This window comes from Aptenodytes forsteri, unplaced genomic scaffold, assembly GCF_000699145.1.
Source record: "Aptenodytes forsteri isolate BGI_AS27 unplaced genomic scaffold, ASM69914v1 Scaffold412, whole genome shotgun sequence".
Classification (NCBI taxonomy): Eukaryota; Metazoa; Chordata; class Aves; order Sphenisciformes; family Spheniscidae; genus Aptenodytes; species Aptenodytes forsteri.
In genome coordinates this window covers 279,991-306,794 of record NW_008794266.1, presented here as the reverse complement: position 1 = coordinate 306,794, position 26,804 = coordinate 279,991, and the positions used below count along the sequence as shown (strand labels likewise).

Genomic DNA, 26,804 nt, shown 5'->3' with positions numbered 1-26,804 from the left:
CTGCTGCAGCTGTCACCCTGTGTCTCAGGGTGAACTTCAGCACAGAAGGGCCCAGAGAACATCTCTGTGAGCTTTTGAATGAGGGTCATTTCTTCTTGCTAACAGAATCCAGAGAGACAGACCTTCTCAGTGGCATGGATGGGAAAGGATCCTACCAGATGAAGGGCTGGAAGCTCACCCAGCAGCAGTTCATGGCTCTGTTGTGGAAGAGGCTGCTTATTGCCAAGAGAAGCCGGAAGGGCTTCTTTGCTCAGGTGAGAGCACCCAACATGTGCAGGGTCCCTCAGCAGGGACAGCTCTGGACCATGCAGTATTCGGAGCTGAAGGTGGGCAGAAAACCTCAAGGGAATACAGATAACCAAAACTGGTCTTCACTGCACATCTGAGGAAAAGGGAGCCTGTGCAAGTGAAAGGAGTTACATGATAACTACATGGTTACAGTATTCTTGCACAGCAAGGATGCAGCTGAGATTCAAATCCAAATTTGGCCTTGAGAGCAGCATTTGGAGGCTGAATCCTCTGCATCCCAAGTGGGTGCCCTGATTGAATGCCAGGATAGGTCTTGTATTGGTGTCTAGCAATGCCTTGGTGTAAATAGCAGAGACCTTCCTGGGAAACTTTGAAAAAGTTTTGATCCATTAAGTGACTCACATGTAGCTTCTGATGCCTCTGGGAACATTTGGTTTAAAAAGGGCGTGCTCTTTCCTTGCAATTTCAGGTTGTGCTGCCAGCTGTCTTTGTGTGCATTGCTCTCATGTTCAGCCTGATCGTTCCTCCCTTTGGGAAGTATCCCAGCCTGGAATTACAGCCCTGGATGTATGATGAGCAGTACACTTTTATTAGGTACGTTTCTTGTGGCCTAGAAATGGTGCTAAATCCTACATTTGTGGTGTTCTCTGCAAATGGGAGTTACTGAGTTCCTTACCAGGTTGTTTAAATTTGTTTAGCTCAGAAGCACATTTTGATAGAGTTCTGGTATTTTCTTTTTAGACCTTTAAATGCTAACTCTTAACTACTGGCAAGGCCATATCCATTTCTGAATGGTGCTATGACTCTAGTAATACTATGCACAAAGACCAGGAGTGTGTGTGCTCCTAGGCCAAGCATTCTTCAAAGGGAAATCTCCACCCATATCCTTTTCCTGAGCTCCTTCACTGTGCTCTCAGCCTTGTTCTGCTGCAGCTTTTACTGTGTGCCTGTTATCCCTCTGATCTGATAGTGTTTCTCTGCTGTACCCATAGCAATGATGCGCCAGAAGATGCAGGCACTCAGAGGCTTTTGGACGCCCTTCTCAATAAGCCTGGTTTTGGGACACGCTGTATGCAGGGACACTCCATCCCGTAAGTAGATGGGGGGGGAATGCTGGGAAGAGGAAGCCCAGCCCCGGCTTCTGGTCACCCAGTAGATTTAGCCGGCTTTAGGGAATGATAATCATGCATGGCCAGAGCAGGATTTAAGGCAGAAGAGTTGCAATTAGATTCAGTTTTTCTGCTCAGGACCTTTTAGAAAGTTACTGGCCCTCAGTGTGGTGAGGGAGTGAGGTTTGAGTGCAAGTCCTTACTGACAGAGATGGAAAGGAGACAGTAGTCTCTCCCTCAATTTACTGTTTGGTCCTGAATATGGAAAAGGACATAGTCATGTTGCTGTATGTTGTTGACTGTAGCTATTCCCATTCCACAATCGTCTGTTTCTAGCTGCACTAGAAACCTAGGTTAGCACCCGCACAAACACCAGCAGGAAGCGGAGAGCCAGACAGCACTGGTGGTGTTTTCTAGCTCTGCCACTGACTTGCTGCATGACCTTGGGCAAACCTCTGAAGGTCCAGACCGTGAGTGCAGAAGGGGTATACAGAGTCTGGGATGGCATGTCTCTAGCCTGGAAGAACTGCAGCTCATGTTCACAGTATGATGGGGAGCAGGGGAAGGGGCCCTATGTGCTGGCTAGTGGTGGAAAGTAAGCTGTATCCTGCAAAACAGACACAGGAGCTGGGTTACTCCACCTATGGGGTACAGCGAGGAGGCTGCCCACTGATGCTGCCTTGGGCAAGAGCAGTATTCTGGTGCCCCAAAAGCAGAAATGTCATCCAAGAAATGACTGTCTGCCGTGATCTTAGAATTATAGAGTATCTCAAGTTGGAAGAGACCCATAAGGATCATTGAGTCCAACTCCCTGCTCCTTGCAGGACTGCTTAAAACTAAACCATATGACTAAGAGCATTGTCCAGACACTCCTTAAACTCTGGGCACTGTGCGTGCTGGGACTGACTGAAATAAAGCACTCACGTGCTGCAAAGTGAATGAGAAGAGGGGAGTGTCCGGCACTACTCGGTGTTGGTCAGCCTCAGTCTCTTTGGCGCTGGGATCTGTTAGAAGCTGCAGAGCCTGGTCAGTTGCACTGAGCTGTTTGTCTCAGTGAGGTCAGGCTCCTTTGAAAAACAGCCTGCCTCTTCTGGGGACTGTGGTGTCTGTTATTTAAATGGCTTGTAAGCAAAGGCCATCATAGTTGTTTTCAAAACTGCATTCGCCTCGCCTCTTTCCTGACACAGAGACACTCCTTGCACCATGGGGCAGAGGGAATGGACCACCACTTCAGTCCCAGACTCAGTCCTGGACATCTTCTTGAAAGGCAACTGGAGCATGGAGAACCCTTCTCCATCTTGCGAGTGCAGCAACGAGAAGATCAAGAAGATGCTGCCTGTGTGCCCCCCTGGTGCAGGCGGGCTGCCACCCCCACAGGTACGATGGAGCTCAGTGGTGCTGCAATGAGGGATGCTCCTGGAGAGCAAAGTGGCTGGGTGTGATTCTTGCATACAGCACTGCACACAGTTTGTTTGACTCTGCATCTCTGTTTTCTGATGGGCGTTTGTGTTTTCCCTGGTGACGCCAGCGTGAGCAAGACACTGCTGACATCCTCCAGAATCTGACAGGCCGCAATGTATCGGACTACCTAGTGAAGACCTACGCACAGATCATTGGGAAAAGGTAGCTGTTGAACACACCCTCTCCCTTCCCTCCCCACCAAATGCTGCTTGCTCTATGGGGGATGCTGCACAGATCAGGCAAATAGACCTGGGCAATCCAAACTCTTCAGCAGTGGGGCAGGCCCACTCAGCTGTCCTGATCCGCAGCTCAAGTGGTGTTTCTGCTTTATTAGTGATGCTGTGGCAGCTCTGAGGGGGGTGTCCTGAGCCTTGTAGGCAGAGTAACGGGGTAAGTCTGGGCACCAACCCTAGGGATTACACTGAAGAGGAGTGGTGGGATGTATGCCAGATGTGAGAGGCTGTTGCGCTCTCTTCCCTGGCCCTGTGCCTGCAGCACTGATAGGTCTATCTCTCCTCTTGTTCCACGTTTTATACATCAGCTTTCTTTTCTGTCTCTACAGCTTAAAGAATAAGATCTGGGTGAATGAGTTCAGGTGAGTTACTGCCTTTTCTCTAGCTTCTATGTGTCCACTAACCCTTGAGCACTGTATTAAGCAGGACAGACCCACCCTGCTTTGCAGGTTTTTTTATATGACTCTTAACTGCCAGATGTTGAGGGAGCATGTTTAAGGATAAACTGGGACAACCTCAGAGCACATCACTAGAAAGCATGCCTGCCTTACGCAGAGAGCAGTATTGGCTTGCAAATATTTGCAGGACCAGCCTACTGATACTCCATCCTGGGAGGTGCTGTTCTTCCAAGCAAGGGAAGCAGGGAGATGTCCTGCTTTGTCTGCACTGGCAGCAGAGGATAGCTGCATTTGTTAAATGGAACAGCACACTGAGCAGTCATAAGATGGGTATTTAACCCCAGAAACAAGGAGTTGGAGACATCATGGCTAAGCAGCAGTGTAGGAAGATCAAAGTCATCCCTTCATATAAGAGGGGAGACACTTGCTTTGGATATAGTGCAGGAAGAGGGGACATCTGGGGAGGGAGGAGGAGTGGTATTTTCTGGAGGCCAGTGAGTAGTCAGGTCTTAGCATCACTTTCTGTCTGAACTTTCAGGTATGGTGGCTTTTCCTTGGGAGCCAGCAGTTCCCTCATGCTTCCTCCAAGCCATGAAGTCACTGATGCCATTAAACAGGTGAAGGAAATCTTGGAGCTAGCACAGGTGAGCAGCTGTCCCCCATAAACCCAGGATTCACTAATGTCAGAGTCCTGTTACTTGGGAGATGACTTGGAAGCCATAAAATGAGGAGCATGTGATGTTAGCGGTGTCCAGTGGCTTCTCCCCATTGCCTCTGAGCTGGGGTCTCCCAGGCTGGTGTCTGGGAGCAGCAGAAGGCCTGGGGACACGCTCAGCTGAGGCTTACGCAGCCCACGTTGCTGATGTGTGTTCTGCCCAACACCAGTTGCAAGCCAGTGGGGATTACCGACACCTCTGAGTGTTTTGTGGCAGGACGGCAGGCTGTCTCAGGGAATTAACAAGCGGTTGCTATCTCCTTCAAAACCTCAGTTGAGCCCTCCTGTGCTGAGTCTGCCTTGGCTCAGAAGAGAATTTGGGCCACTGCTTTCTTCTTAGACTGCCTGTGGGCTGCAATGTGTCCGAAGGTTGCCTGCAACCCTGGCAATACTGACTGCTGGGAAAAAAGTAGGCCTAAGGCTGACCTCTCTTACCGGTGGGACTGCAGAAAGGAAGGGGGGAAGGAAAGCTGGAGTTTCTCAGCCTTCTTACCACCTCCGACTTGGCGGATACAGGTTGCAGAATGGAAAGAAAACTGTCAGAGCTGTGAAAAACATACTGTGACCCCCACTAGACCCCATGACATGAATAAAGGTATTCTCAGAGGGGAAGTAACTGTATCTTTGCTGTTTGCAGGGGAGTTCTGGAGATCGATTTCTCAACAGCTTGTCAAGTTTCATGAAAGGCCTGGATACAAAGAACAATGTGAAGGTAAATTAACCAATCCTCGCTGCTGTGCCTGCTATTTGAAGTTCTGGTAAGCTGGAGTTATTTTTAGTTAGCAAAGTCCCAGCAGTTTGTCTTGGACAGCTGTGCAGACCAGAGCTCTCGGTATTTGCTAGTGGAGCAAATGCAGCTTGTATTCTTGTGTTGGTTTCCCCAAAATCTGTTTCTCCCTTGGAGTCTAGGCCTAAGGTCCAGAAGGAGTTCAGTGCTGGATCAGTGCTAGCTTCCAGCAGCCTTTTGTGGTTATTGATCAAACTGTATGTTCTGTCCCTGAGCAAACTAGCTGGAAGGATGTGGAAAGAAATAATATGCCCTCAATAGAGGAAGAGATGTTCTGCAGGGCTCAGGAGCCTATTGGGTAGCTGAGGTACCTGGTGCCTTTCTGATGCTGATGTGATCTCTTGCAGGTGTGGTTCAACAACAAGGGCTGGCATGCCATCGCCTCCTTCCTGAATGTGGTCAACAATGCCATCCTTCGGGCCAACCTGCAGCAGGGTAAAAACCCTAGTGCTTATGGGATCACTGCCTTCAATCACCCACTCAACCTCACCAAGCAGCAGCTCTCTGAAGTGGCCCTGTAAGTCCTGACGTGAACGCGGATGGGTTTGGGCTCATCAGCTGCTGATTACTGGAAATGTGCAACGTGGGAGGTGTTAGCCTCATTGGTGGACACTTGGTGGCCTGTGGCATTTAGGCTCTAACATGCTGGCCTTATTTTCTGTGGTCTGGGCAACACGTGCTGTTGAGCACTTGCTGTTGAACAGCACTGCTGTGCAAGCTTTCTATGTCTCTGAGTCTGTGGAAGCTGCAGTTTCTAAGAACCAGTGTAATCTTCAGACCTTCTGCCGCTTGGGAAATTCCTCTCAGCCATATCCAGAAAGGCAGCTCGCCATGAATATGGTCATTCTTTTGTCTCAAGGTGCCACCATTTGACTAGGAACCATTGATAGATTCTCTTCAGTTTTGCCCACTGTCTTAACCTGGGGGCCACACAGTAATGCACAGGGCTTACTTCACTGAGGCACTGACTAGTCCACTACTACCACAACCAGAGTCGGGACTCATAGGCTGTCTGCAGATATATCCTTCAGATCTTAGAGCAGTGGCAGATGACAGTCAGATATCTCTGAACTTTAAAACAACGCAAAAAAAAGGCAAACCCCCAACAGCCACATGAAATGCATTAAGTGGGAAACAAAGTGGTGGTGATAAGGAAGGCAGAAAACAGTCTATTGTGCTGAAGTTACCAACCAATCTCCAGGTTGTGGTGCTGTCCTTGAGATGCCAACAGGCTGTGTATGTACCCTTTGTTATATGGCTGGAGAAAAACTGTGCATATAAGACAGCCTGATGTGGTCATCCTTTACCCTGCAAAACAAGGACAGCAGAAGGAGAAAAGGTTTCTGCACTGTCCTGCATGACCTGCCTCATTTCATCTCGAAGGAGCCAGCACCAGCATACAAACACTTTGCTTTCTTCTTTTTTCTTTTTGTCCAGGATGACCACCTCTGTGGATGTCCTAGTCTCCATCTGTGTGATCTTTGCCATGTCCTTTGTTCCTGCCAGCTTTGTGGTCTTCCTTATCCAGGAACGTGTCAGCAAGTCTAAACACTTGCAGTTCATCAGTGGTGTGAAGCCTGTGATCTACTGGCTGGCCAACTTTGTCTGGGATATGGTAAGAGCTTTGTGACTGTGCTAAACTGTCCTCCATTCTGTGTTTGCAGGGTGTCCGTTGCACTGAAGTGCAAAGTGCAGTTGGGGCCAGTGGGCACCACATTAATTCAGTGAATAACAACTGTGCCTATGACTTCTGTGTTCACTCTCTTGGGGCGGTGGTTCACCTCAGTGGGACAAGGAACGCTGAACAGAGGATGGGAAGGCAACCATAAGCTCAATCACTAGCATTTATTATGTCACTTTAAAATACCTGCCCCAAAATGTTTGCTTGTGTAGCCCCTTGTTCTGCTCTGTTCAAAGAAGGTTTTTTCAACCTGTGGTGTCCAGAACCTCTGAGAGCCTATTGACTACTTCTAGAGGGACCAAGAAATATAAATTCATGTGTACTACATTGTAGTTCACACATGTGACACTCCTAAGTGTCTCCCATTGGAAACAGCTTTGGGAACACTGAAGAATGTTGAAAACCATTGGTTCAGAGCAGAAAGACACCTTTCTTTTTTTTTTTTTTGTCAAAATGGGAACAAATCTAAACCCATATTTTTCATCTTCTAGTGCAACTACATTGTTCCAGCCACACTAGTCATCATCATCTTCATCTGCTTCCAGCAGAAGTCCTATGTATCCTCCTCCAACTTGCCTGTGCTGGCTCTCCTTCTGTTTCTCTATGGGTAAGGGATTTCTCATCAGAAGGATGACTGGGAAGGCTCTTAGACTCAGAAGGTGCTTACCTGATGTTGCTGCCTTTCCTCTTGCCAGGTGGTCCATCACCCCTCTCATGTATCCAGCCTCCTTCGTGTTCAAAATCCCCAGCACAGCATATGTTGTGCTGACCAGCGTGAACCTCTTCATTGGCATCAATGGTAGTGTGGCCACCTTTGTCCTGGAGCTCTTCACCAACAACGTATGTTTCCTCAGAAGCTCCTCACTGTCTTGTGCTGCTACGATCTAGTTCCATGCTGGTGCCATGTTGGCTTTAGCAACCAGTTTTCCAGAAAGGCTAGCCTCCAGCCTGGTCCCATTAGCTACTGCAGCGGTTTAAACACAGGTTCTGATGGAAATGGGTTAAAGCCCACTTCAGCAATGTTCACTGAATAGTTCAGGTGGGAAGGGACCTCCTGAGATTGTCTAGTCCAACCTCTGAGCAGCGTCAGCTAGAGCAGGTTGCTCAGGGCCATCAGGTTTTGAACATTTCCAGGGATGGAGATTCCACAGTCTCTCTGGGCAACCTCTTCCAGTTCTGCATCACCCTTAGGGTAAAAAAAAATTATGTCAGCTGTCAGCTAGAGCAGGTTGCTCAGGGCCATCAGGTTTTGAAAGGGATGGGGATGGAGATTCCACAGTCTCTCTGGGCAACCTCTTCCAGATCACCCTTACCCTTAGGGTAAAAAAAAATTATTTTCTTATGTTCAAATGGAATTTCCTGTATGTTCTTCATGTGGGGCAGTTTCTGTCTACTACGGGCCATTTCAAGCACTCAAGCATTTAGTTGCCCTCAGTCTTGCCTTCTGTGGTAGGTACCTCCCTAACTGTATTGGAAATTTATACACCTCACTTCAGTTTTTCCAAAGCCAGATACCTACTGGGGAAGGTGCAAGTTCCTCTCATGCCTGTATGCAACACAAGATGTCTTGGCAGGCCCCGTTTGACCCACACTGGTGTGAAGTGTTCCTTGTGGGAGGAGGTTGAGGAGACCCTGTGGGAATTACCTGTTGATTGTACCACTACTTGTGGGCATAAGGAGGCAGTCCTTGATGATGGTCCCTTTTGTACAAGGTCTGTTCTAGCCCAGTAAAACCATGTACATGCTTGAAGATAAGTGCCTGACAGAACAAGAACCTCTCCTCAGGCTGCTGTCAGTCCAACCCGTGGGCTAAGCCAAATGGAAGACAACAAAGGAAAAGGATTAGAGCCTCCAATGTGGGATAGGGAGGGGCTACCCACAGCCTCTGAGATAACCAGTCTGTGCAAGCACAACTTTACTGTCTCCTCAACCTGTAGCCTTTTGGCATGTTATCATTTGCAGACACTGCCTTTTAGACTGTGAGCATTTGGAGGAATCTCTCCTTTGGTGCAGTTCGTTTGTATTAATAGCGTCTTGAGCAATGCAACAACACTGACTGTCCAGAGAAGCCATGGCACTTGCTCTTGGGAGAGCATTTCTAATCCTTGAATTTTTGTGGGGTTGCAGTGTTGGGAGAGGGAGGGGGTCAATCGCAACATGGGCCACACTTGGCACATGTGGCTGTTTTCTGCTCAGATGGCTCACTGGCACTTGATTTTGTCTTAACAGAAGCTGAACAACATCAATGACATCCTGAAGTCTGTCTTCCTCATCTTCCCCCACTTCTGCCTGGGGCGGGGACTCATTGACATGGTGAAAAACCAGGCCATGGCTGATGCTCTGGAGAGGTTTGGTAAGTGAAATTGCGTATCACAGGGACAGTGGCCTGAACTGAACCGGGAAAGCTCAAGTCTGCTCTGGATGAGCACCCTTTGCTCCCATGACCTTTCAGGAACTGAAAGCGTGTGATTTGCAGCACAGATTTGATCAAAGCTGGCAAGACTCCACAGCTGCCCTCTTTAGGTTGTTACAAGGACTGAAGGAGGCCTGGCAGATAGATCCCCAGAGTTTTGAGTTATCAGGGGCATTAAATAAAAATGTATAAAGCCAGCTGTATGGAGAGGATCATTAGGCCAAGTGTAAGTAGTGGCTGAGATTCTGGAAAGCTGGTTTTTGTTGGTTTTTTTTTTCTGGGATGCAGATGCCAGGCCTGAGTCACAGTCTCTCTGTGCTTCACTAACCTTTCAGGAAGGTGGGCTAGCTCTTCTTTGGCAGACTGAATTTTCTGGGCCCGGGTCCCAGCTTTACCACACTAAGAAATGTGCGTACAGCTACAGCTGGCCCCTTGTGTGGTCTGTCCCTTCCCTCCTCCTGCTGGCTGCTCTCCAGTTGCCCCGGTGCTCAACTTGGTGAGCTCTGCAGGAAGAAATGCTAGCCTGCTCCCATCGCTCTGGAAAGGTGACTGTGCTCTTCATCTCATTTTGGCAGGAGAAAATCGTTTTGTGTCCCCTCTGTCATGGGACCTGGTGGGAAGGAACCTCTTTGCCATGGCAGTAGAGGGCGTTGTCTTCTTCCTCATCACAGTGCTCATCCAGTACAGGTTCTTCATCAAACCCAGGTAGGTTGTCTGCTCCACTTCACCACTGCAGGCAGGTAAAGTTTTCATTGGTGTCCGCCGTGAATTGGGGAGAATATTAATTATGGAGGCCCTGTCATCTTCTGCTAAGGCTTTATCATGTTGCTCTCTCCAGGCCTGTCTACGCCAAGCTGCCTCCTGTGAATGATGAAGATGAGGATGTAACCAGAGAAAGACAAAGGATAATTAGTGGAGGAGGACAAAGTGATATCTTGGAAATCAAGGAGCTAACCAAGGTGACAGAAAAGTTCTGCATTCCTAAGACTTGTTGGCACAACACCATGCAGTTCACCAGAAGCCTCATTCAGAGGAGCTTAGTAGGATCAAAACCAGAGCGTGTTTGGGATGTTGAATATGTGTAATTATAGTTCTAACTATAGTTCTCTTTGACATTGTCCTTCTCATTCTTTTTCTTCTGGTTTCAGATTTACAGAATGAAGCGAAAGCCAGCGGTTGATAGGATCTGTGTTGGAATCCCCCCTGGAGAGGTAAGCTTATCTGTCAAATTCATTGCTTTGCTATTACTGTAGTATTTAAGAACAATAGACAGCAAAGAGTAGGGTAAGATCAGAAACAGATGATGTTCAAATTACATCAAAGGAAATTGCTTGGAAGTTGAAGCAGTTTCTGATTATGTCTCTCTCTGCCTTTGAAAAAGATACTGAACTCTCAGTGTCTGGGACCAGAAGCCAAACTCTGGTACCCTCCAAAGTTTGGCACAGATACACTGTGGTGGCACTGCACCAAGGTGACACCACAGTTCATTCATTTTCCCAGCCTAAAGATTTATACTTAAAATGAAAGTCCAGAAGTTTTTTTCTGAAGATGCACTGAAGACTCCCTCCAGCTGTCCTGAGGGTCAATTTGCTCCCTCCCATCTTGTCAGTGCTGAAAATGATGCAGCTGAATCCTGTTCTCAAACACACTGTACTCATCTGCTCTTTTGTGTCCCCAGTGCTTTGGACTCCTGGGAGTAAATGGTGCTGGCAAGTCATCCACTTTTAAGATGCTAACTGGTGATACAGATGTGACAGGAGGAGAAGCTTTCCTCAAAGGAAACAGGTGAAAGACCATGCATCTTTCCTCTGCTTTGTGTCAAAGCAGGTCCTTTGCTGCTTTCTCCTCCAGCTTTCACAGCCTTTGTTCCACTTCCAGCAAATCTAAACTCTGCCCCACTTTTCCCTTTTTCAACTCCTGGCATCTGTTGCAGCCCTTTGCCAAGTCTGGTAAAGTACTTGAGCAGCTTAGGAAGATGGATTTAGACTGGTAGTCACTTCTGAATACCTGCCCTCTCATGTTGAAATGTCATATTTAAAAAAAGAAGGGGGGGATGGGGGAGAGAGAAAAAAGAATTTGGCCAAGATGGACTTCTAGGATCCTGTATTTTTGTTAGTTCAGTGATTCCAAACCCACTGTTTCACTTCCCTCCTTTTAACACCTAAAATAGCAGCATGTACTTGTGAAATGCTAACAAAGGGTTTTTTCTTTTACAGTATCTTGTCCAACATCCAAGAAGTTCATCAGAACATGGGCTACTGCCCACAGTTTGATGCTGTTAATGAACTGCTGACAGGCCGAGAGCACTTGGAGTTCTTTGCACTCCTGAGAGGTGTTCCAGAGAAAGAAGTCTGCAAGGTAAACGAAACACCATAGGACCCACCCCAGTGACCAACCGTTCCTGCTTGCATGCACCCTCCCCGCAACACAAGCGATGCCATGATGTGAAGATACTGTATAGTGAAATCTGCCCCCGTTTTCTTCCAGGGCAAACCAGAGTTGCTGTGGTTTTTCAGTGCTGCCTAGAAAAGTGTACTAAATGGGTACGCTTTGGGCCCTGCATTCTCATAGTGGATGCACTTCTCCACTGAATGACTTTTCTCCTTTAAGAGTTTAAGGGCTGTGGAGCTGCAGGTCATGCAGAACCTCACCTCCTGGCAAGAGTTAATTCTTCAGAGTCCCAGGGAGCAAGCACTCTACAGCTTAACAAGAAGCCTCACGCTAGCTGTTACATCTTCCCAGTTGATCACACTGCATCATTAAAGTGCTGCTATTTCAGCATTCAGACATGGGGTTATGCTAACAGTCTTTAGGCAATTAATGGCAGTGACCAGTACCATACAGTGCCTTCTCAGTGCTGTTTCCTTGAGTTAAGAGCAGTTTTCACTATATGCGTCCTGGGTGCTGCAGAACAGGAACTGCTGTAGGTAGGAAGATGACACCTGTACCCAGTGCTTTGGATAGGGCCAGATCTGGTGCCTAGGGTATGTCCAGGCAGCTTGAATCTCTCTTTGAGAGTAGTGATGATGGGTGAGAATGGCAAGCTCCTTCGAAGGTTGCTGGCGAGTTCCTCTGTGTGATGTTCCTACCAGCCCTGTATAAAAAAGGACCCAGTTTTGGGTATCATCCAAGTAGTAGCTGAATCTTTTCCCCGTAATGCTTTTTAGTCCCCAGGGCAACAACGCCTGTCTACTGACACCAGTAGTAACACTCCTGAAAAACAAACCAGATCCTCCCCATCTGTCTGAAGGGCTAAGGTGCACCACAGTGGGATTGCTGTGTGTCAGTAGCGACCATGTCCCTGCTGCAAGCCCACAGCAATTGGAAAGCTAGCTAAAGCCGGTGCTGTCAAGAGCGCTACACTGATGGTTATCATGGCTCAACTGATCTTGAACTCATGCTCACTGGCCAGTAAGCTGCAGCCATTTATTTTTCTGGCCTCCCAGGGGCGGGATTGCATATATCCTGATCTAGAGGTGAACAGGGTGTTTCAAAACCCATATCCGTGCCCCATTAGATCCTCAGATGAGTGGCCCTTCTCAAAAATGTTTTTAAAGCCAAAGCTCATAAGGAAAATCTCATTGTGTAGATGTTGCTGTGCTTGATTCAAGATGGTGGTTTGCTGTCTCTTGTAGGTTGGCGAGTGGGCAATTCGGAAACTGGGCCTTGTGAAATATGGCGAAAAATATGCTGGGAATTACAGCGGAGGGAACAGGCGCAAGCTCTCTACAGCCATTGCCCTCATTGGAGGGCCACCTGTGGTGTTCCTGGTGAGTCTGCAACCTTTGCTCATTAACATTTTCCTTGGAAAACAGAAAAATCAGGTTCAAATGAAGACTAGATATTTTATGGCCAACTAATGTTTAAATACATCATTAGTCACTTAAACGTGAGCAAAGAGCACACAGAAATAAAGATTCCCTATTTAAATGTAGGTGCAAGCTATAATGTGCCTTCAGACTTCTGTTTCTGAAAAATCCCTGGGAAAGTGGGGGGTCTCGAACATGATGCCAAACTGCCAGCTCTGTAGCATCTTCACCACCTTAGTACTGCTGCAAAGATTTCTATACCTACAAAAAAAAATAACAGCCTTCCTGCTGGATACAAGCAAATCTTACTGTGCAGGAGAATCAGTCCTGTGTTTTTAATAATTCAATGAAAATCGGAAATAAATATTTTAGGATTCTTTACATTAAAATTGAGGCCAAACCTTAGGATTACTAAAGTTCATAGTGCAGGAGAAAGTAGTCTAGTGCTCTATTTAAACAAGCTAAGTGACTTTAGCTTGTTTTAGAACTGGATATTTCAACATGTTATAATTGCAAAATAAGCAGTCCTTCCCAGTGCTGAAAAAGATGTTTGCTAATTTAAAATTTGGAGCATAAATTATTTTCTCATTTTGGAAAGAGAGTCAAACTTGTTTATTTTCAGCTTTTCCAGTATGCGTAATCAGAATGGACAGGTCATTTCAGAGGTGAGGTATTTGTGAGTAGAACGTAACAGCATAACCTGTTTTTTGTATGTTTTGCAGGATGAGCCAACAACAGGGATGGATCCCAAAGCACGTCGTTTCTTGTGGAACTGCGCTCTGAGTGTCATCAAAGAGGGGAGATCAGTGGTGCTCACATCTCACAGGCAAGTAGCAGCCCAGTTGTATCATACCCTGGCTTTTGCATCTACCAGGGCTGGATGTTAAACTTTGCTTGGCTGCTTTGCCCTTCGCTGCTCCTTGCAGTGCTAATGAAGTTACTTCTGCCTGCAGCATGGAAGAGTGTGAAGCCCTGTGCACTCGAATGGCAATAATGGTCAATGGGCGATTCAGGTGTCTGGGCAGCGTCCAGCATCTAAAGAACAGGTAGCTATTTTCTTTTCACTTACACCACAGAGTTGTCTGCATTTTTAGGGAGATACAGTCAGACTTAATTCCTCATGCAGCATTCCCATTGCTATTCTGGCTATGGGAAATGCTGCTGGATTTTAAGCTGCACTTCTGTTTCAAAGGCACTCAACTCCTGTGCTGGCCCTCTTGTTTATAGGTTTGGAGATGGTTACACCATAGTGGTGAGAATTGCAGGGGCAAACCCAGACCTGAAGCCTGTTGAGGAGTTCTTTGGGCATGCCTTCCCTGGAAGTGTCCTGAAGGAAAAGCATCGGAATATGCTGCAGTACCAGCTTCCCTCTTCACCATCCTCCCTGGCCAGAATATTCAGTATTCTCTCCCAGAACAAAAAGAGACTCCACATAGAAGACTACTCCGTTTCTCAGACCACACTTGACCAAGTAAGTTTTTAGTAGCCTGTCTGCCAAAAGCTGCTTCGTGCAGAGGTAGGAATAAGTCCACCAATTTACTGGACCTATCTTTTAAGGGCATTTCAGCAAAGTAGAGTACTGAATCCCAGGACTAGTTCGGGAAGCCCAGTGTATGAAATGCCCTGAATTAATGAAAATCCAGGGTGATGTGTGACGTGGCCTTTTTTCTTGCAGGTATTTGTAAATTTTGCTAAGGACCAAAGCGACGACGACCACACTAAGGACCTGTCATTGCACAAAAACCAGACTGTGGTAGACATTGCAATCCTTAATTCCTTCCTGCAAGATGAGAAGGTAAAAGAAAGTTGTGTGTGAGCCCATTTCAGCAAAGAAATGATGAGCAGAATGCGAACTTCCTTTTCCTGGGATAGGATACTCCCAAAGAAGAAGCTAGAGGAAGAGAAACTGGACACTGTACTGATAACCATTCAATGCAATGCAATTCAATGCAATGAAAACAAAATTCCTTTACAGGGGCAGTGCCTCGTGGAGTCGTCTTGTACTGTTCTCAAGTGAAAGACTTGAACTTAGCTCATTACAGTATAACTCTGAAGCTGTGGTAAAGCACCCACCAGATGCTGTGGGCTTTCAACCATACTGTAACTTGTCCTGTACAGTATGTTTTTACTAGGGCTGCAAAAATAGTTCATTGAGGAATCATGGCCAGTGGTTATTTATAGATATTTTAGACATGCATGTTTTAGTCTTTAAAACAATCATGTCAGGAGTGGGAATTTCCTGGTGCTACATCCATTGCTGGCAATGAATGCACCAAGACAGTGGCAAGAAAAGTCACCACCAGTGTTGTAGCCATAGGTTGTGAAAACTTACCTGACCAGCTGCTTTTCCTAGACTGGTGTAGGTCAGTTGGTGACAAATCTGGGGCTACAAAGCAGTACTGTGCAGATGGGATGGCAAGAGACAGGCAGTCATATCCATACATCTCCATCAGTAAGTGGTGATATGCAGAACTGTGAACCCTGCAAATGCACAGGATTGTCCCACCAGCATCAAAACCAATAACCTATTCTGACTAGGTTTTTGTGTAGCTAAGTACTCTCCTGCTCCTTTGAGGTACTGCAGCAGCTGCATGAACACCTAGTAGGGGGAAGTGGGTGAGAAGCAAACCTAGGGTTTGGACCACAGCAGCAAACTCAGTAGTTGTACAAGCTGCTAATGCCAAGAGCAAATTCTAAATCATGAGATGTCACTCAGATATGTAATATCTGCTCTTTAACCCCTGCTTTGCACCAGAAAGGTACCCATCATCTGAAGTTATTGCTTAGCACAAGCATGTTGCCATTTCTGGCTTTGCCAGATAAAACTAGAAATGAGATGTAGATTTTTTTTTTTAACAGTTTATTTATGACTTTAAATAGGTAGGTAGCATAATTAGGGATTGAAAGTGCTTTCAGTTGATCTTTGTAGCCACAGTATTTCTTTACATTATGCTTGCAATGCTATGCTCTTATTCTGTCCATTCAGCAATAGCTACATTCATGATCTGACCAAGTTCCAGACTCTAGCAATCAGCTGCTATCTGCAATTAGTGCAAGTTGTTCACCTAAAATTTTCCCGTTTGGAAACTGGTATAACATTAGATTAATGTGTAAGTTTCTGCTTCTGTTGTGCAGTGTAGTTTCAGTCATTAGGTGATCCCTAACTGGAGAATACACCCTTATTATACATGTGACAAACTGCTTCAGTAAAAATCCCCTTCAAGAACAAGGTAGTTCAAAATAGTAGTGTTACAGTTACGTCAGTCAATTTTTAAAGTTTTACAAAGCCAGGATAATATTAGAGGGGATATTACATGGCAAGAACAACCAATTCTTGTTCACATCCTACAACAGTCATGGGAGAATATGCTCTCATTAATACACTTACGGGCCCCTCTGTCTTGCTTTTACACTCAGAAATAGGTTCAGTAATGTGGTTTGAACCCAAGTGCAGTTCCTGGGCTGTTCCTGTATGTCATGCCTCCGCCTTAAATACTGGTACGGGTTCTGCACTAGTTCTTGATGCTACTCCGCCATGAATCAATCACGGACCATTTTCTTCTGTGAATGCCCATAGCAGCCCAACAAACAGTGAAGAGACTGGCATGAGCCTCAAGAAGGTTGATTACATATTTCCAGGTATACTTGGTAACAATGACCAATTCAGCATTTTTAATACAAAAACAGTTAAATATTTAGCACAAGTTCCCAGTCCCTGCTGTGTCCTGCCTTGGGATAAAGTAAGAGCTTACTACATGCTCTGCTAAAGTGCCTTTTTCATACCTTTTTTTTTTAATCTGTATAATACATTGCTAAGGGGATTAAGAAAGGAGTGTAATGGGGATTGGTATACCTCACTTAAAAACATGCTTTGTTATTATCTTTATGGCATCGTCACCCTATGGGGATGAGTTACAGGGTGATGAATACACCAGACTTCCAGCTGCAGAAAAATTACTAAACAGGTGAGCTACAGCCATTGACTTCTCTCTAACAGGCTGCAGGTATGTTATGGTATCATTGAAACAAGTAGCATGTATTGAAGGCTTACCACTGCTAAAAATCACTATTACAAATCAGCATTAAGTCACCGAAGTGAAGGGCTTAAGTTTTGCACTGCACCAAACTAGTGCGTGTAGAGCTAGAACGAGTTCTAGGAGGATTCAGATTTGGTCCTGAAAGGGCTGTGGTTTGCTCTTTGTAACTGCTCACGTAAATGATTAATTTAGTAGGAAACAACAGTCACATCATAGTCCTCTTTCCTTAGCCCGCCAAAAAGAGATTCTTGATTCCTATTGCCCTGTGACTGTCATGCTCATACAGAGTCTGCTACCTGTGATAACATGTTACAGTAAATGTGGATGTTAACTGAAACTATTTCACAGCTCTGATCTGTCTTGTTTGTACTAAACAAGACAACATAATACAACTCTCACGTGAAGATTTGTCATGGAGTAAGATCAGACAGCCACTAATTTACTCTTAAGTGTGTGTTGGGGAAAAATCACTCTAGAGTCACATACAGTATATGAACCACTCTTGATAATGAAGCTGCACTGAGGTGTTAACTTAAACTTTATTACTATTGACATGTTGCATCCCTCTTTGTAGTATATTTGTATTTCAGTAAGGAGTTGTTGTATTTTCCCCATGGTTAAACCACCACTTTGTGCTTATCCTTCCCTCCTGAATTATAGTTGGTCCTTCATTCCAAGCACTTTATGCTATCTGTAATGGGATCTATTTTTGCACTGGAATATCTGTTAACTTTGCAAAAATCTAGAGAGATTTCACAACTGAAATTTCTAAGTTAAATCCTTAAATGGACATTTTCATTAAAAGCAAAAAAAAAAGTATATATATTTGTATTTGCTAATAACTGTTATGTGAAGTATTAAAAGGCACTCTAATTGCCTTGTATTAAGTAAAAAATAAAGCTGTTGTGGCACCATTGGTCTTCAAAGTGTCATTTTTGCATATGTTCTTTTGAGGAGTGCTGTTAGCAGCTCTTCTTTTGCCCAGTTTTGTTTTGTTGTGCACTTTGATGCATAATGTACAAGCAAGTTCCAGTATCTCTACAAATTAGCGGTGGGTACATACTATTTTCAGGTAAGTGAGGTGGCACAAGATTTGAAAGGCAAGTGCTACTTTAAGCTTCTAAATTTAGTAAATAAAAAGGTCTCCAGCAAATCCTGAGAAAAGTGATTGGTGTAACTGTCAAATCCAGCTGCAGAGCATAACAAACTTACCTGGATGTTTAAATCCCAAGTCAGGTATCTGCCTCTGAATATTTCCATTACAGAGACGTGGTAAGTTGCAACTACTGACAATTGTTCTTCCTCTTTGCTAAATCTACCCTATACCTGTTTTCACTGACAAAGCAAAATGTTACGTTTGAGTACAAAGAATCTGAAATACCCTAAACTTAGCTAATCCTTAGCTAATATCAAATTAAAGGAAGATCACTCAAGTTAATACTAGGTTGATTTTGAACAGCAGTCTGCAAATGAAAGCAGAATAATGGTCTGATGCTCAAAGGAAAACTGATTTTAAAATTTTGCCTTCTACTGCCTGTAGTCCCACTGTCAACCAGTTAAGTTCCAGAATCCAGCCAACTCTTGAAGTTACACTCATCAGGAAAATTCATCCTGACATGAAAAGCCAATTAAAATTTCCTGGGTTTTCTGTTTTAATCTAGTGTCCAGCTGGTGCTTTGGGTAATGTGCTTGATTTATCAACCTCTTGTCAGAAAACAACAAACTTTGGAATAAAGCACACCTCTAACATCCTGAGTAGTATTTATTCTCAAGGCTGGTGACAAGGGAAATAGTTCTACTAAAAAAAATTATACTGTTTTTAGTATACCTCTCGTTTTATTGTTTACTGGAATAAAAAAAACTTAATTTTTGCATTCGTGGAAAAAAAAGTCCTATTAATTCCCTGTCCCATTTTTCAGCCCATGTTTTTGTTATTTAAAAAAAAAGTCCTCCTTTGCGTTAACTGCCATAAGGCAACATTCTGAATCAACTTGGTAGTGATGGTTTATCAGCCATTTATACCTTAAATAGTTGATTTGTAAAATACAAGACAGTGGTCTTTGAAGTAGTGTTTGTTCCACCCTGAGAATGCTGAAGACTCCTCTCTTGGAGGGAGAAGAGTATGAAGATTTGGGTATAGGAGCTGGGACCTGTTGTACTCCCTTACTACAGCATCTGGATCCCATTGGATCCAGCACCTTGGATGTAAGCATAATTGCCTACAGCTGTTTTCTTAGTGCTTTCCATGAGATCTTAATGCACTTTACAGAAGCAATAGTCATCACTAGGCAGACTGCACAAAGATGCAGTAGAAATGTGAAATCAGTTGCTCATTGGAGGTCAGTGATTAACGTGTGGAAAAGCCTCCCAGGTGCTCTGCCAGTTAGTGACCTTTAAATTGCAGAAGAGGGTGCTCTGCACCACTGTACACTAAACCCAAGTTTGACTTCTCGGCCCATGTGCTCTCTGCCCTGCTGCTATTCACTCTAGCTTACTGGCTCTAAAGCAACTATTATCAAGACTGTTGTTGATCAAAATGCAGGACCTGCCTAATGTGGTACTTAGAGAATGGGCTTATCATTTAAGTTTAAAAAGAGTAAGAGCTTGAGCTGTAAACCCTAAAAATAAATGCTTTACCCAAATTTATCTGGCTCTTAGCAGTCTGGCAAAAAGTATTTCAAAGAATGTAAGCATGTGTAGATCAGCTGAGTTTGACTACACAGTTGAACAAGGGCTAATCCAATTTTGGCACCCTAAACAAATACTAAAATACCTAAGGCAAAGCATTATGTGTGTAATCCACAAGTCTGAGGAAGTGTTTACTGAACAAAAAAGGAAAGGGCTGAAGTGAACTGTAACAAGATAGTGAATAAATGCTCTTCTTGTGGCAGAGTTTATTGGCACCCACTACCTGACCAGCTTCACTGCAGCACCTCCTAGGGGCAATTCTTAAACCAGTATGCAATAGCCATGATGTGATAATTACAAGAGTCACCAAAGTACGTTGTGAAAGTGATACCAGCCCTCAGCTGTAACATTGGAAAAGAGCACTTACTAGGTGTGATAAGTGATCTAGCTATGCATAAAAGCATTAAGAACTGAGTGGCTAAAATAAAAGATAGGTGAAGTGTGGTTTGTCCTGGTCTCAGCTGGGATAGAGTTAATTTTCTTCCCAGTAGCTGGTACAGTGCTGTGTTTTGGATTTAGGATGAGAACAAAGTTGATAACGCACCGATGTTTTAGTTGTTGCTAGGTAGTGCTTACACTAGTCAAGGACTTTTCAGCTTCCCATGCTCTACCGACTGAGAAGGCTGGAGGTGCACAAGAAGCTGGGAGGGGGCACAGCTGGGACAGCTGACCCAAACTGGCCAAAGGGATACTCCACACCATGTGACGTCATGTTCAGTACATAAACTGGGGGGAGTTGGCTGAGGGGCGGTGGCTGCTGCTTGGGGACTGGCTGGGCATCAGGTGGCGGGTGGGGGGCAATTGCACTGTGCATCACTTGCTTTGTATATTCTTTTATCATGATGATTATTTTCCCTTCCTTTTCTGTCCTATTAAACTGTCTCTCAACCCATGAATTTTACTTTCCATCACCCCCTGCCCCCTGCTCCAATTCTCTCCCCCATCCCACTGGGGAGGGGGGAGTGAGCGAACAGCTGTGTGGTGTTTAGCTGCCTGCTGGGTTAAACCACAACAGGTTCATGTCATAAGTGATACGGCTTGAGTTCTTTTTCCTGGGGATGTAAAAACATAAACTTCTGTTTATCAATTGCTATCAGGGTGCAAAATTTTACTGATTTACATTGCTAGCAATCAGCCTTTTGCATCTATTTATTGTACACTGAAGAACAGGGTATGACGGTATGACGATCCATATGATGGCACTTGCTGACAGCACTTCCATCTTGTCCTTTCTGCCATCAGTTACATCATTTAGAAGAAGGTTACTTCAGCGGTGAGCATTGCAGAGGGAGCAGGAGCATATTTTGCTGGGACTCCAAGAATCTGACACTGTCCCGCACTGAAATTAAATACATATTTAATTAAGACAGTAATCCAATGAGAAATAATACTTTTCTCAGCATGCATGCAGGTAACACTAGTGAGTTCTCTGGATTCATCATCTCTTACCAGCTGCTACCACTCTGGCATCTTCATGGGCACTGTGCCTTCCTGCTGCCCGATGATCTGGGCTCTCGTTCCACCAGATCACGTGGACTGAGAAAGTACAAATAAAGTCAGGTGAGTACTGTTATGCTGCAATACAACATGTACTGTAAGTTCTAGCAGTCTGTCTTCACCTGTTAGATGCCTTGCAGTTAGCAGAAACAATTCTCCAGGCAAGTCAGTGGTGGGATGATCCTTTGCTGAGCCTTTAAAAGGTTTGACTCTTTAACATCAGGTCTGAGTGTCTTTTAAGACAGCAGCACCTGGCTTAAGCCTATAACCCAATAAACAAAGCTGGGCTCAAGGACTGTTTACAGGACTTTGGTGATCCACACCAACACTTTCATCAAGCTGTCCAATCCTGATCCAGGACAAGGGCTTGCCCCTCTCCCTCCGCCCCTTCCCATGCCAAAGTCTGTCTCAGAAATAGAGTAGTACCTGTGTTAAGTAATCCATACTCTGTGTGGAAAACACCAATCAGCTTGGTGTAGCCTGTGTTGATGTGAGCATTGATTGCAGCACGAAACGCTTCGCCCCACAACACTGGCCCACCAGGCTTCATCTGGAAAGTAACCCATTCATATACTCCTGGAAGAAAAGACAAAGATGACCTCAAGGAAGGAAATACAGATTAATATGCCGGTTCTCAAACAGTGAGTCACGGCCACGATGTATTTATTGTGAAACCAGTACTGCAATTCCCTGCCATTTGGGGTCGGCAGGACATGAAACTGCCCCTTCATCCCAGTGTGCACAACATCTCACAGCAGCCAGGGGCTCACAAGAGCACACGCAAGCAGCTCACTAACTGGAGCTAGTTCAAGTGCAAATGTAAGTACTGGGACCCTGAGGAACAGAAGGCTGCACGCAAAGCCCAACTTAGCAATTTTTCAGTGTTGCCTGGAAATCTGGGGAGATTCAGACTACTTTGCAGAAATCACAACTCATACATGTTTGCAGGATTTGGATGGCTGATTGAACAATGCAAGGTGGTCTTTTCTAAGACTGGTGATGTTTTCTGGCATCAAAGCGGTTTATGACTTTATAAACCCCTTTCACTCCTGGCAATTGGTCACAGCAAGATCTGAAGGCATAACCAACAGACCGGGACTAGCTTAGCATCTCTGCTCTGCCAAACGATATCTCCCTTGTTTGTAGACAAATGGCATGATTTGCTGAAAAACTCCAGTCCTGCTACAAGACGCGTTATCCATCTCCTTTCCATTCAGGTAGTTACTCTAGATCACAATTGCTGACACTTTAAAAGAAAGCTAGACACTTGCCATATGGCAATGTATGTCTGGTCTCATTCTCCAGCAATGGGCTGGAGATAAACTACAATGGGAACAAAGTGTTTGAAAAGTCAGCTCTCCAGTTTTAAGAGAAAAACTGGACTGCTTTCAAATTCAATTGTAACAGCATAAAATTCAGAATCACAGGGAAATAAAGAACAAAGATTACTGCTGAGGGCTCAAGCAAGGCCTGTTTGACATCACTCCATGCAACAAAGTCTGCAAATGTTCATAAATTGGGGAACAGTCAATACTATTAATACCATATTTGCTACAGAGAGAGTTAGAATACATGGGGACAGGATGTCTACACCTAATCTATGATTGTTACAAAGTATGCTTGACTTGCATGTAACTTTAAAAAGTAGGAATTATTTTTGTTTTTTCTTAAAACTATTATGCAAAAGAAGCAGTAACATCAAAGCAAATTGATAAAAGAGAAAAACCTTGTGAAAGAGAACAATCATTGCCTTTAGTGCCTCCAGGAAATGCCCTCTCACTGACAGATGGACAAAGCAAGTCCGGGATGACTGCTCCGACCACTGCTACAGCTTGCCATGTTCATTTAAGCAATTCACACACCTCTTTACAACCTTAACGATCAGGGCTCTAGTCAGTTACTGATGTTAGTGTAAAATCCTTCTTAAAAACTTTGTCCCTCATCTGCATTATGTCACCTTTTTCACATGGGTGTATGTACTTGCACTTGCTACATAAAGGGTTATAAAACCATGTAATACCTGGTTTAAACTTTAAGCCATTTTTTGTTAGTCCGTCAGCATCAGTAACTTTAATCAGCAAAAGAGAAGATGATAAGCTCACCCCCTTCTTTTGGAGGCTTCCCAAGTTGACACCAGGGCACCAGGTAAGCAACCTCATTGTGCTGCTTTTCTATCAAGGGGAGAGCTGGGGAGATGAATTTTCCCTGCCAGTCTTTGTCATTGGCTAGTGCATGCCGGACTGCTGTTCTGTGAGCAAAATTATCTGTAAGAAAGGAAGAAAAAAAAAAACCCTATGAAAAAATGCTCTTAATGTCACATCAGACTCAATCAAAATGTATAATTACAAGGAGGCAAGCTACATTTATGTAAGTTTGAAATTGATATTTTTAAACAGTGTATTAGCTTGAAGCATAAATTTAAATTCTGCAAAAATCTTTGCTTTAGCTCTCAGATTTAAATGGTTTCAAGCCAAACAAAATTTTCCAAGAAAGTTTATTAAAAAGTTAAAATACATTAAGCGATGTTACTGTTAAGAAAGATTCATATATGGCATCTGCAGGGACTACTCGTTGTGGCAACAGTTACCAAGGATAAGGAGATTTGGAGAAAGCACAGTGAATAAGGAAGTGAAGTGGAAAAGAAAATTCAAAGGAATATTAGCCTACCAAGAGAAAATTAAGAAAAACATGAGTTTTGGCTTATATAAAATTACATTAAAATTACAAGTGTAGAAGTAATGGCTTCTTATTCAGCTACATAAAAAGTTATTAAATGCCCAAAATCTAAACCTTTTCTTCTTTTTTTTTAATTAAAAACAAATCCACTGAATTAAGAGTGTCTGAATTTCAAGTGGTTAGGCTGCAGTGGCATCTTAAGCAGTATGTTTATGCAGACCGCTTTCAATAATACAAGAGAAAAATCCAGCATCTGAGAATGGGAAGAACCTTGAGAAATATCAGTATCTTCAGACCAAGAGAAAAATATACCAATTATCTTTAACTACTAAAAAGATATAAGTAGGGGTCTGATGAATCAAGGAGAAAGGATGTTGTACCTTACACATGTGAACACCATTAGGAAACAAATAAAAATGGTAAGTTTTTTTCCTTAGTTTTCCATTTTAAGTATTTCTCACAGGTTATTAAAAATGGGTTGGTTTTTTTTTTAGAGAAAGAACAAGGCTAAAGAGTTCTGAGAAGCAGGACAATTTATTAACCACAGAGGCACATAAACTCATAATATTCCCGTCGACAGATGGCTGGTCCTTTCACCTCGCCAGGACAAAAGGGGTGACTCTGTTCTAAACAGGTACTGTGAACATGCTGGATTTCAACGAGCAGACTGAGGACTTCAGAAACAAAATTCTCTGTCTCAGCATACAAATATACCCTGGACTGCAGCAGGTATACAAAGAAATGATACCTCTGTGCATTCCCACCTCTCCATAACCCAAGTATCAACTTCCCTTGGGCTCCACAAAGAGCACAGCCAGCACACCTAGTTTCTCGCATAATTGTAGCTTTTCTTGGCTCACCAGCACCTTCCAGGTCAGCACCGACTCCAACAACATAAGAAGTTGATTATACTGCACAGAAGCCTGTTGTACCAAGGCTGAAGCAGCAATGAAACGCTTCTTGCACTTGGGAAGTTGGGGCTAGTAGAGTGGCTTCCCACTTCAGCACAGTCCAGCTGCAGAAGGAGTTTAAGCATGCAGACTGTGTGCTCATTTTTCTTAGGGGAGCGACTGTTACCCTGAACTAAAATTTGAGAACAATTATACATGCATATAAACATACGCAGGCTGCATATAGATTGTCTGCACTCAAATGTATTATGTTATTAAGGAGGTCTCAACCTTTTTTCCACCCATTTTGAAATTCTGAAGACATTTGTTGTTCAGGAATTGGCCCTAAATTAAAAATATTTACCATGAACAAAGCACTCTGCCGCAACTCCTCTATTATACCTGTTCTTAGCAGAGATTGCTGTTTAAGAACAGTTGTAATTCTCTCATGCAAACATGTCAAAATTGTCCTGACAGGCTCTGCAGTGTTCTTTTCAGTAATCAGCACAGGAACAAATTTTTTTCGGACACTTTGTTACAGTAAGAGCAAAAAATAAAAGCCGGGTAAGCATTCTCCTCGCCTTCTTGCCTAGGAGACAGGGAGCACAGAGAGAGCAGAGCAGCGCAAAGGGATGCTGAGCGTACCATACTTCCAAACGTGGACAACTTTATTCATCGCTCCCAGCTCCGCAGACCAGAATCCCACCAACTCCGAGTGGCCTGTGCGAAGGTGAAAGTACTTGTTGACCACTTCTATAAACTCCTTCATCTTCGATGGCTTAATATCATATGTGCGAATTTCGTAGAAAATGCCATTATTTTGTCTGGGCCCCGTAGCAAGGGATGCGAGTACCTGAGAGAAAATGTTAAGAAAAATAACTAAAACTAATTTGCAAGCCAGAAAATTATCTTCTAATTTCTAGACTTTTTTTAAGTGAGATGCTATAGATGCGATTTTTTTCACCGGGGGCTTGGAGAGGGAGTACTTTGTGAGCTCCACTACAAAAGTATCTTGTGACTTTTTTTTCTCCTTGCAACTCCTTTTGGCAGTGCAACAGACCGTGATGTGTCTTTTATTTGTCGCACTCAATTGTTTAATTATTAGCCCATAACAAAGCAGGGTTTTCCTTTTCTCATACCCCTTCCTCAGGAAGCCAGCAGCAGGATGCAAAAAGTCAAAGCAATAAAAAGAGAGTTGGCTAAACACATTATTCAAAGGTGAGGCTGCTGATGCCACCAAAGCAGAGGCAACATCAACATCTGCCTGCGTTGCCCTTACCCGAACAACTCACGCTACTGCAGTCTGTTTTCTAATTACAATCTTACATCAGTATTAGCAAATTACATACTGTTGGCAAAAGAAATAAAAAGATACCAACGCTTGGGAAAAGACTGATTCCGTCCAGCACAAGACTGCTGAAGTCTGCATCCTTGCCCTTCACTGGCTGCTTCCCAAAGGCTGGTCAAGAACAGGTTTTCTATTCATATAACATAAAACCCTTTGGAAGTCCCAGAATACGCTTACTTTTGCAACTAGAACCTGGAACATGCTATTGACCTCTCAAATAAAACTAGAAAAACTAAGGCCAAACCAAATCTTTGGCCGTAGCCCGTATTTGCACAGAGGTGGTGGCTGCAGGATGGATTTTGGACATGACTTACGTCACGAGCATCAGCAGGCAAGCACACCACTTTTTTCATTTTTTTATTTTGTGGCTCTAGCCACAAAATACAGATGGCCAAGGCCAAAGGTCTTGTTTCCTAATGACTCGTTGGAGTATCACACACCTAGTTTTGGTTGTCATGTGTCACAGCTTCTTTTAGCATTTAGTCTCTAAATCCCCACAGGATCCTGAACGAACGGTAATCCTACACTTATGGTGAGCAATCATGACAGCAGTCGGCTGTCAGTGACCCATCCAATGCCGAATTTCTGCAGGAAAAGACGAGCCTAGATGTTTCCTGCCACTCAAGCAAGTACCGCAGCGCTGCTGGACCACCTCTCCCGTCCAAAGAACATGTCGCACGATTCTGGAGAAGACCCGGGGCCGACACTCAGCACGAGGCGCGCCCATGCTTGCACACAGGCCCCTTAAAGAGGATGTCGCGACAACGACAGCCCCCGCCCTGGCGGGCAGCGCCCGCCCAGCTCCGGGGGCAA

The 26,804-nt window shown here is 44.4% G+C and overlaps 2 protein-coding genes across 2 annotated transcripts in view; one reads left to right on the top strand and one right to left on the bottom strand.

Moving 5' to 3' along the window:
- The window catches only part of ABCA1 (ATP binding cassette subfamily A member 1), an 80,059-nt gene extending 62,253 nt beyond the window's left edge, over positions 1-17,806 (top strand). Inside the window, exons 27-49 of the mRNA XM_009286260.1 lie at positions 106-254; positions 719-843; positions 1,242-1,340; positions 2,546-2,735; positions 2,887-2,981; positions 3,382-3,414; positions 3,989-4,094; positions 4,803-4,877; positions 5,300-5,469; positions 6,390-6,567; positions 7,125-7,240; positions 7,329-7,473; positions 8,863-8,986; positions 9,622-9,751; positions 9,885-10,005; positions 10,195-10,257; positions 10,725-10,831; positions 11,263-11,404; positions 12,682-12,816; positions 13,578-13,681; positions 13,809-13,901; positions 14,083-14,326; positions 14,531-17,806. Of these exons, the coding sequence (XP_009284535.1) occupies positions 106-254; positions 719-843; positions 1,242-1,340; positions 2,546-2,735; positions 2,887-2,981; positions 3,382-3,414; positions 3,989-4,094; positions 4,803-4,877; positions 5,300-5,469; positions 6,390-6,567; positions 7,125-7,240; positions 7,329-7,473; positions 8,863-8,986; positions 9,622-9,751; positions 9,885-10,005; positions 10,195-10,257; positions 10,725-10,831; positions 11,263-11,404; positions 12,682-12,816; positions 13,578-13,681; positions 13,809-13,901; positions 14,083-14,326; positions 14,531-14,671 (2,885 nt within the window). The 3' untranslated portion in view covers positions 14,672-17,806. The remainder of the gene's footprint in view (positions 1-105; positions 255-718; positions 844-1,241; positions 1,341-2,545; positions 2,736-2,886; positions 2,982-3,381; positions 3,415-3,988; positions 4,095-4,802; positions 4,878-5,299; positions 5,470-6,389; positions 6,568-7,124; positions 7,241-7,328; positions 7,474-8,862; positions 8,987-9,621; positions 9,752-9,884; positions 10,006-10,194; positions 10,258-10,724; positions 10,832-11,262; positions 11,405-12,681; positions 12,817-13,577; positions 13,682-13,808; positions 13,902-14,082; positions 14,327-14,530) is intronic.
- Positions 17,807-20,671: 2,865 nt separating this feature from the next.
- On the bottom strand, positions 20,672-25,497 carry NIPSNAP3A (nipsnap homolog 3A). The gene is made up of 5 exons (XM_009286249.2): positions 25,289-25,497; positions 23,180-23,341; positions 21,504-21,653; positions 21,030-21,116; positions 20,672-20,919 (listed from the first exon to the last, which is right to left on the bottom strand). The coding sequence occupies exons 1-5, from the start codon at positions 25,410-25,412 to the stop codon at positions 20,843-20,845; spliced, it is 600 nt and encodes a 199-aa protein (XP_009284524.1). The 5' UTR covers positions 25,413-25,497; the 3' UTR covers positions 20,672-20,842.
- Positions 25,498-26,804: the final 1,307 nt, after the last annotated feature.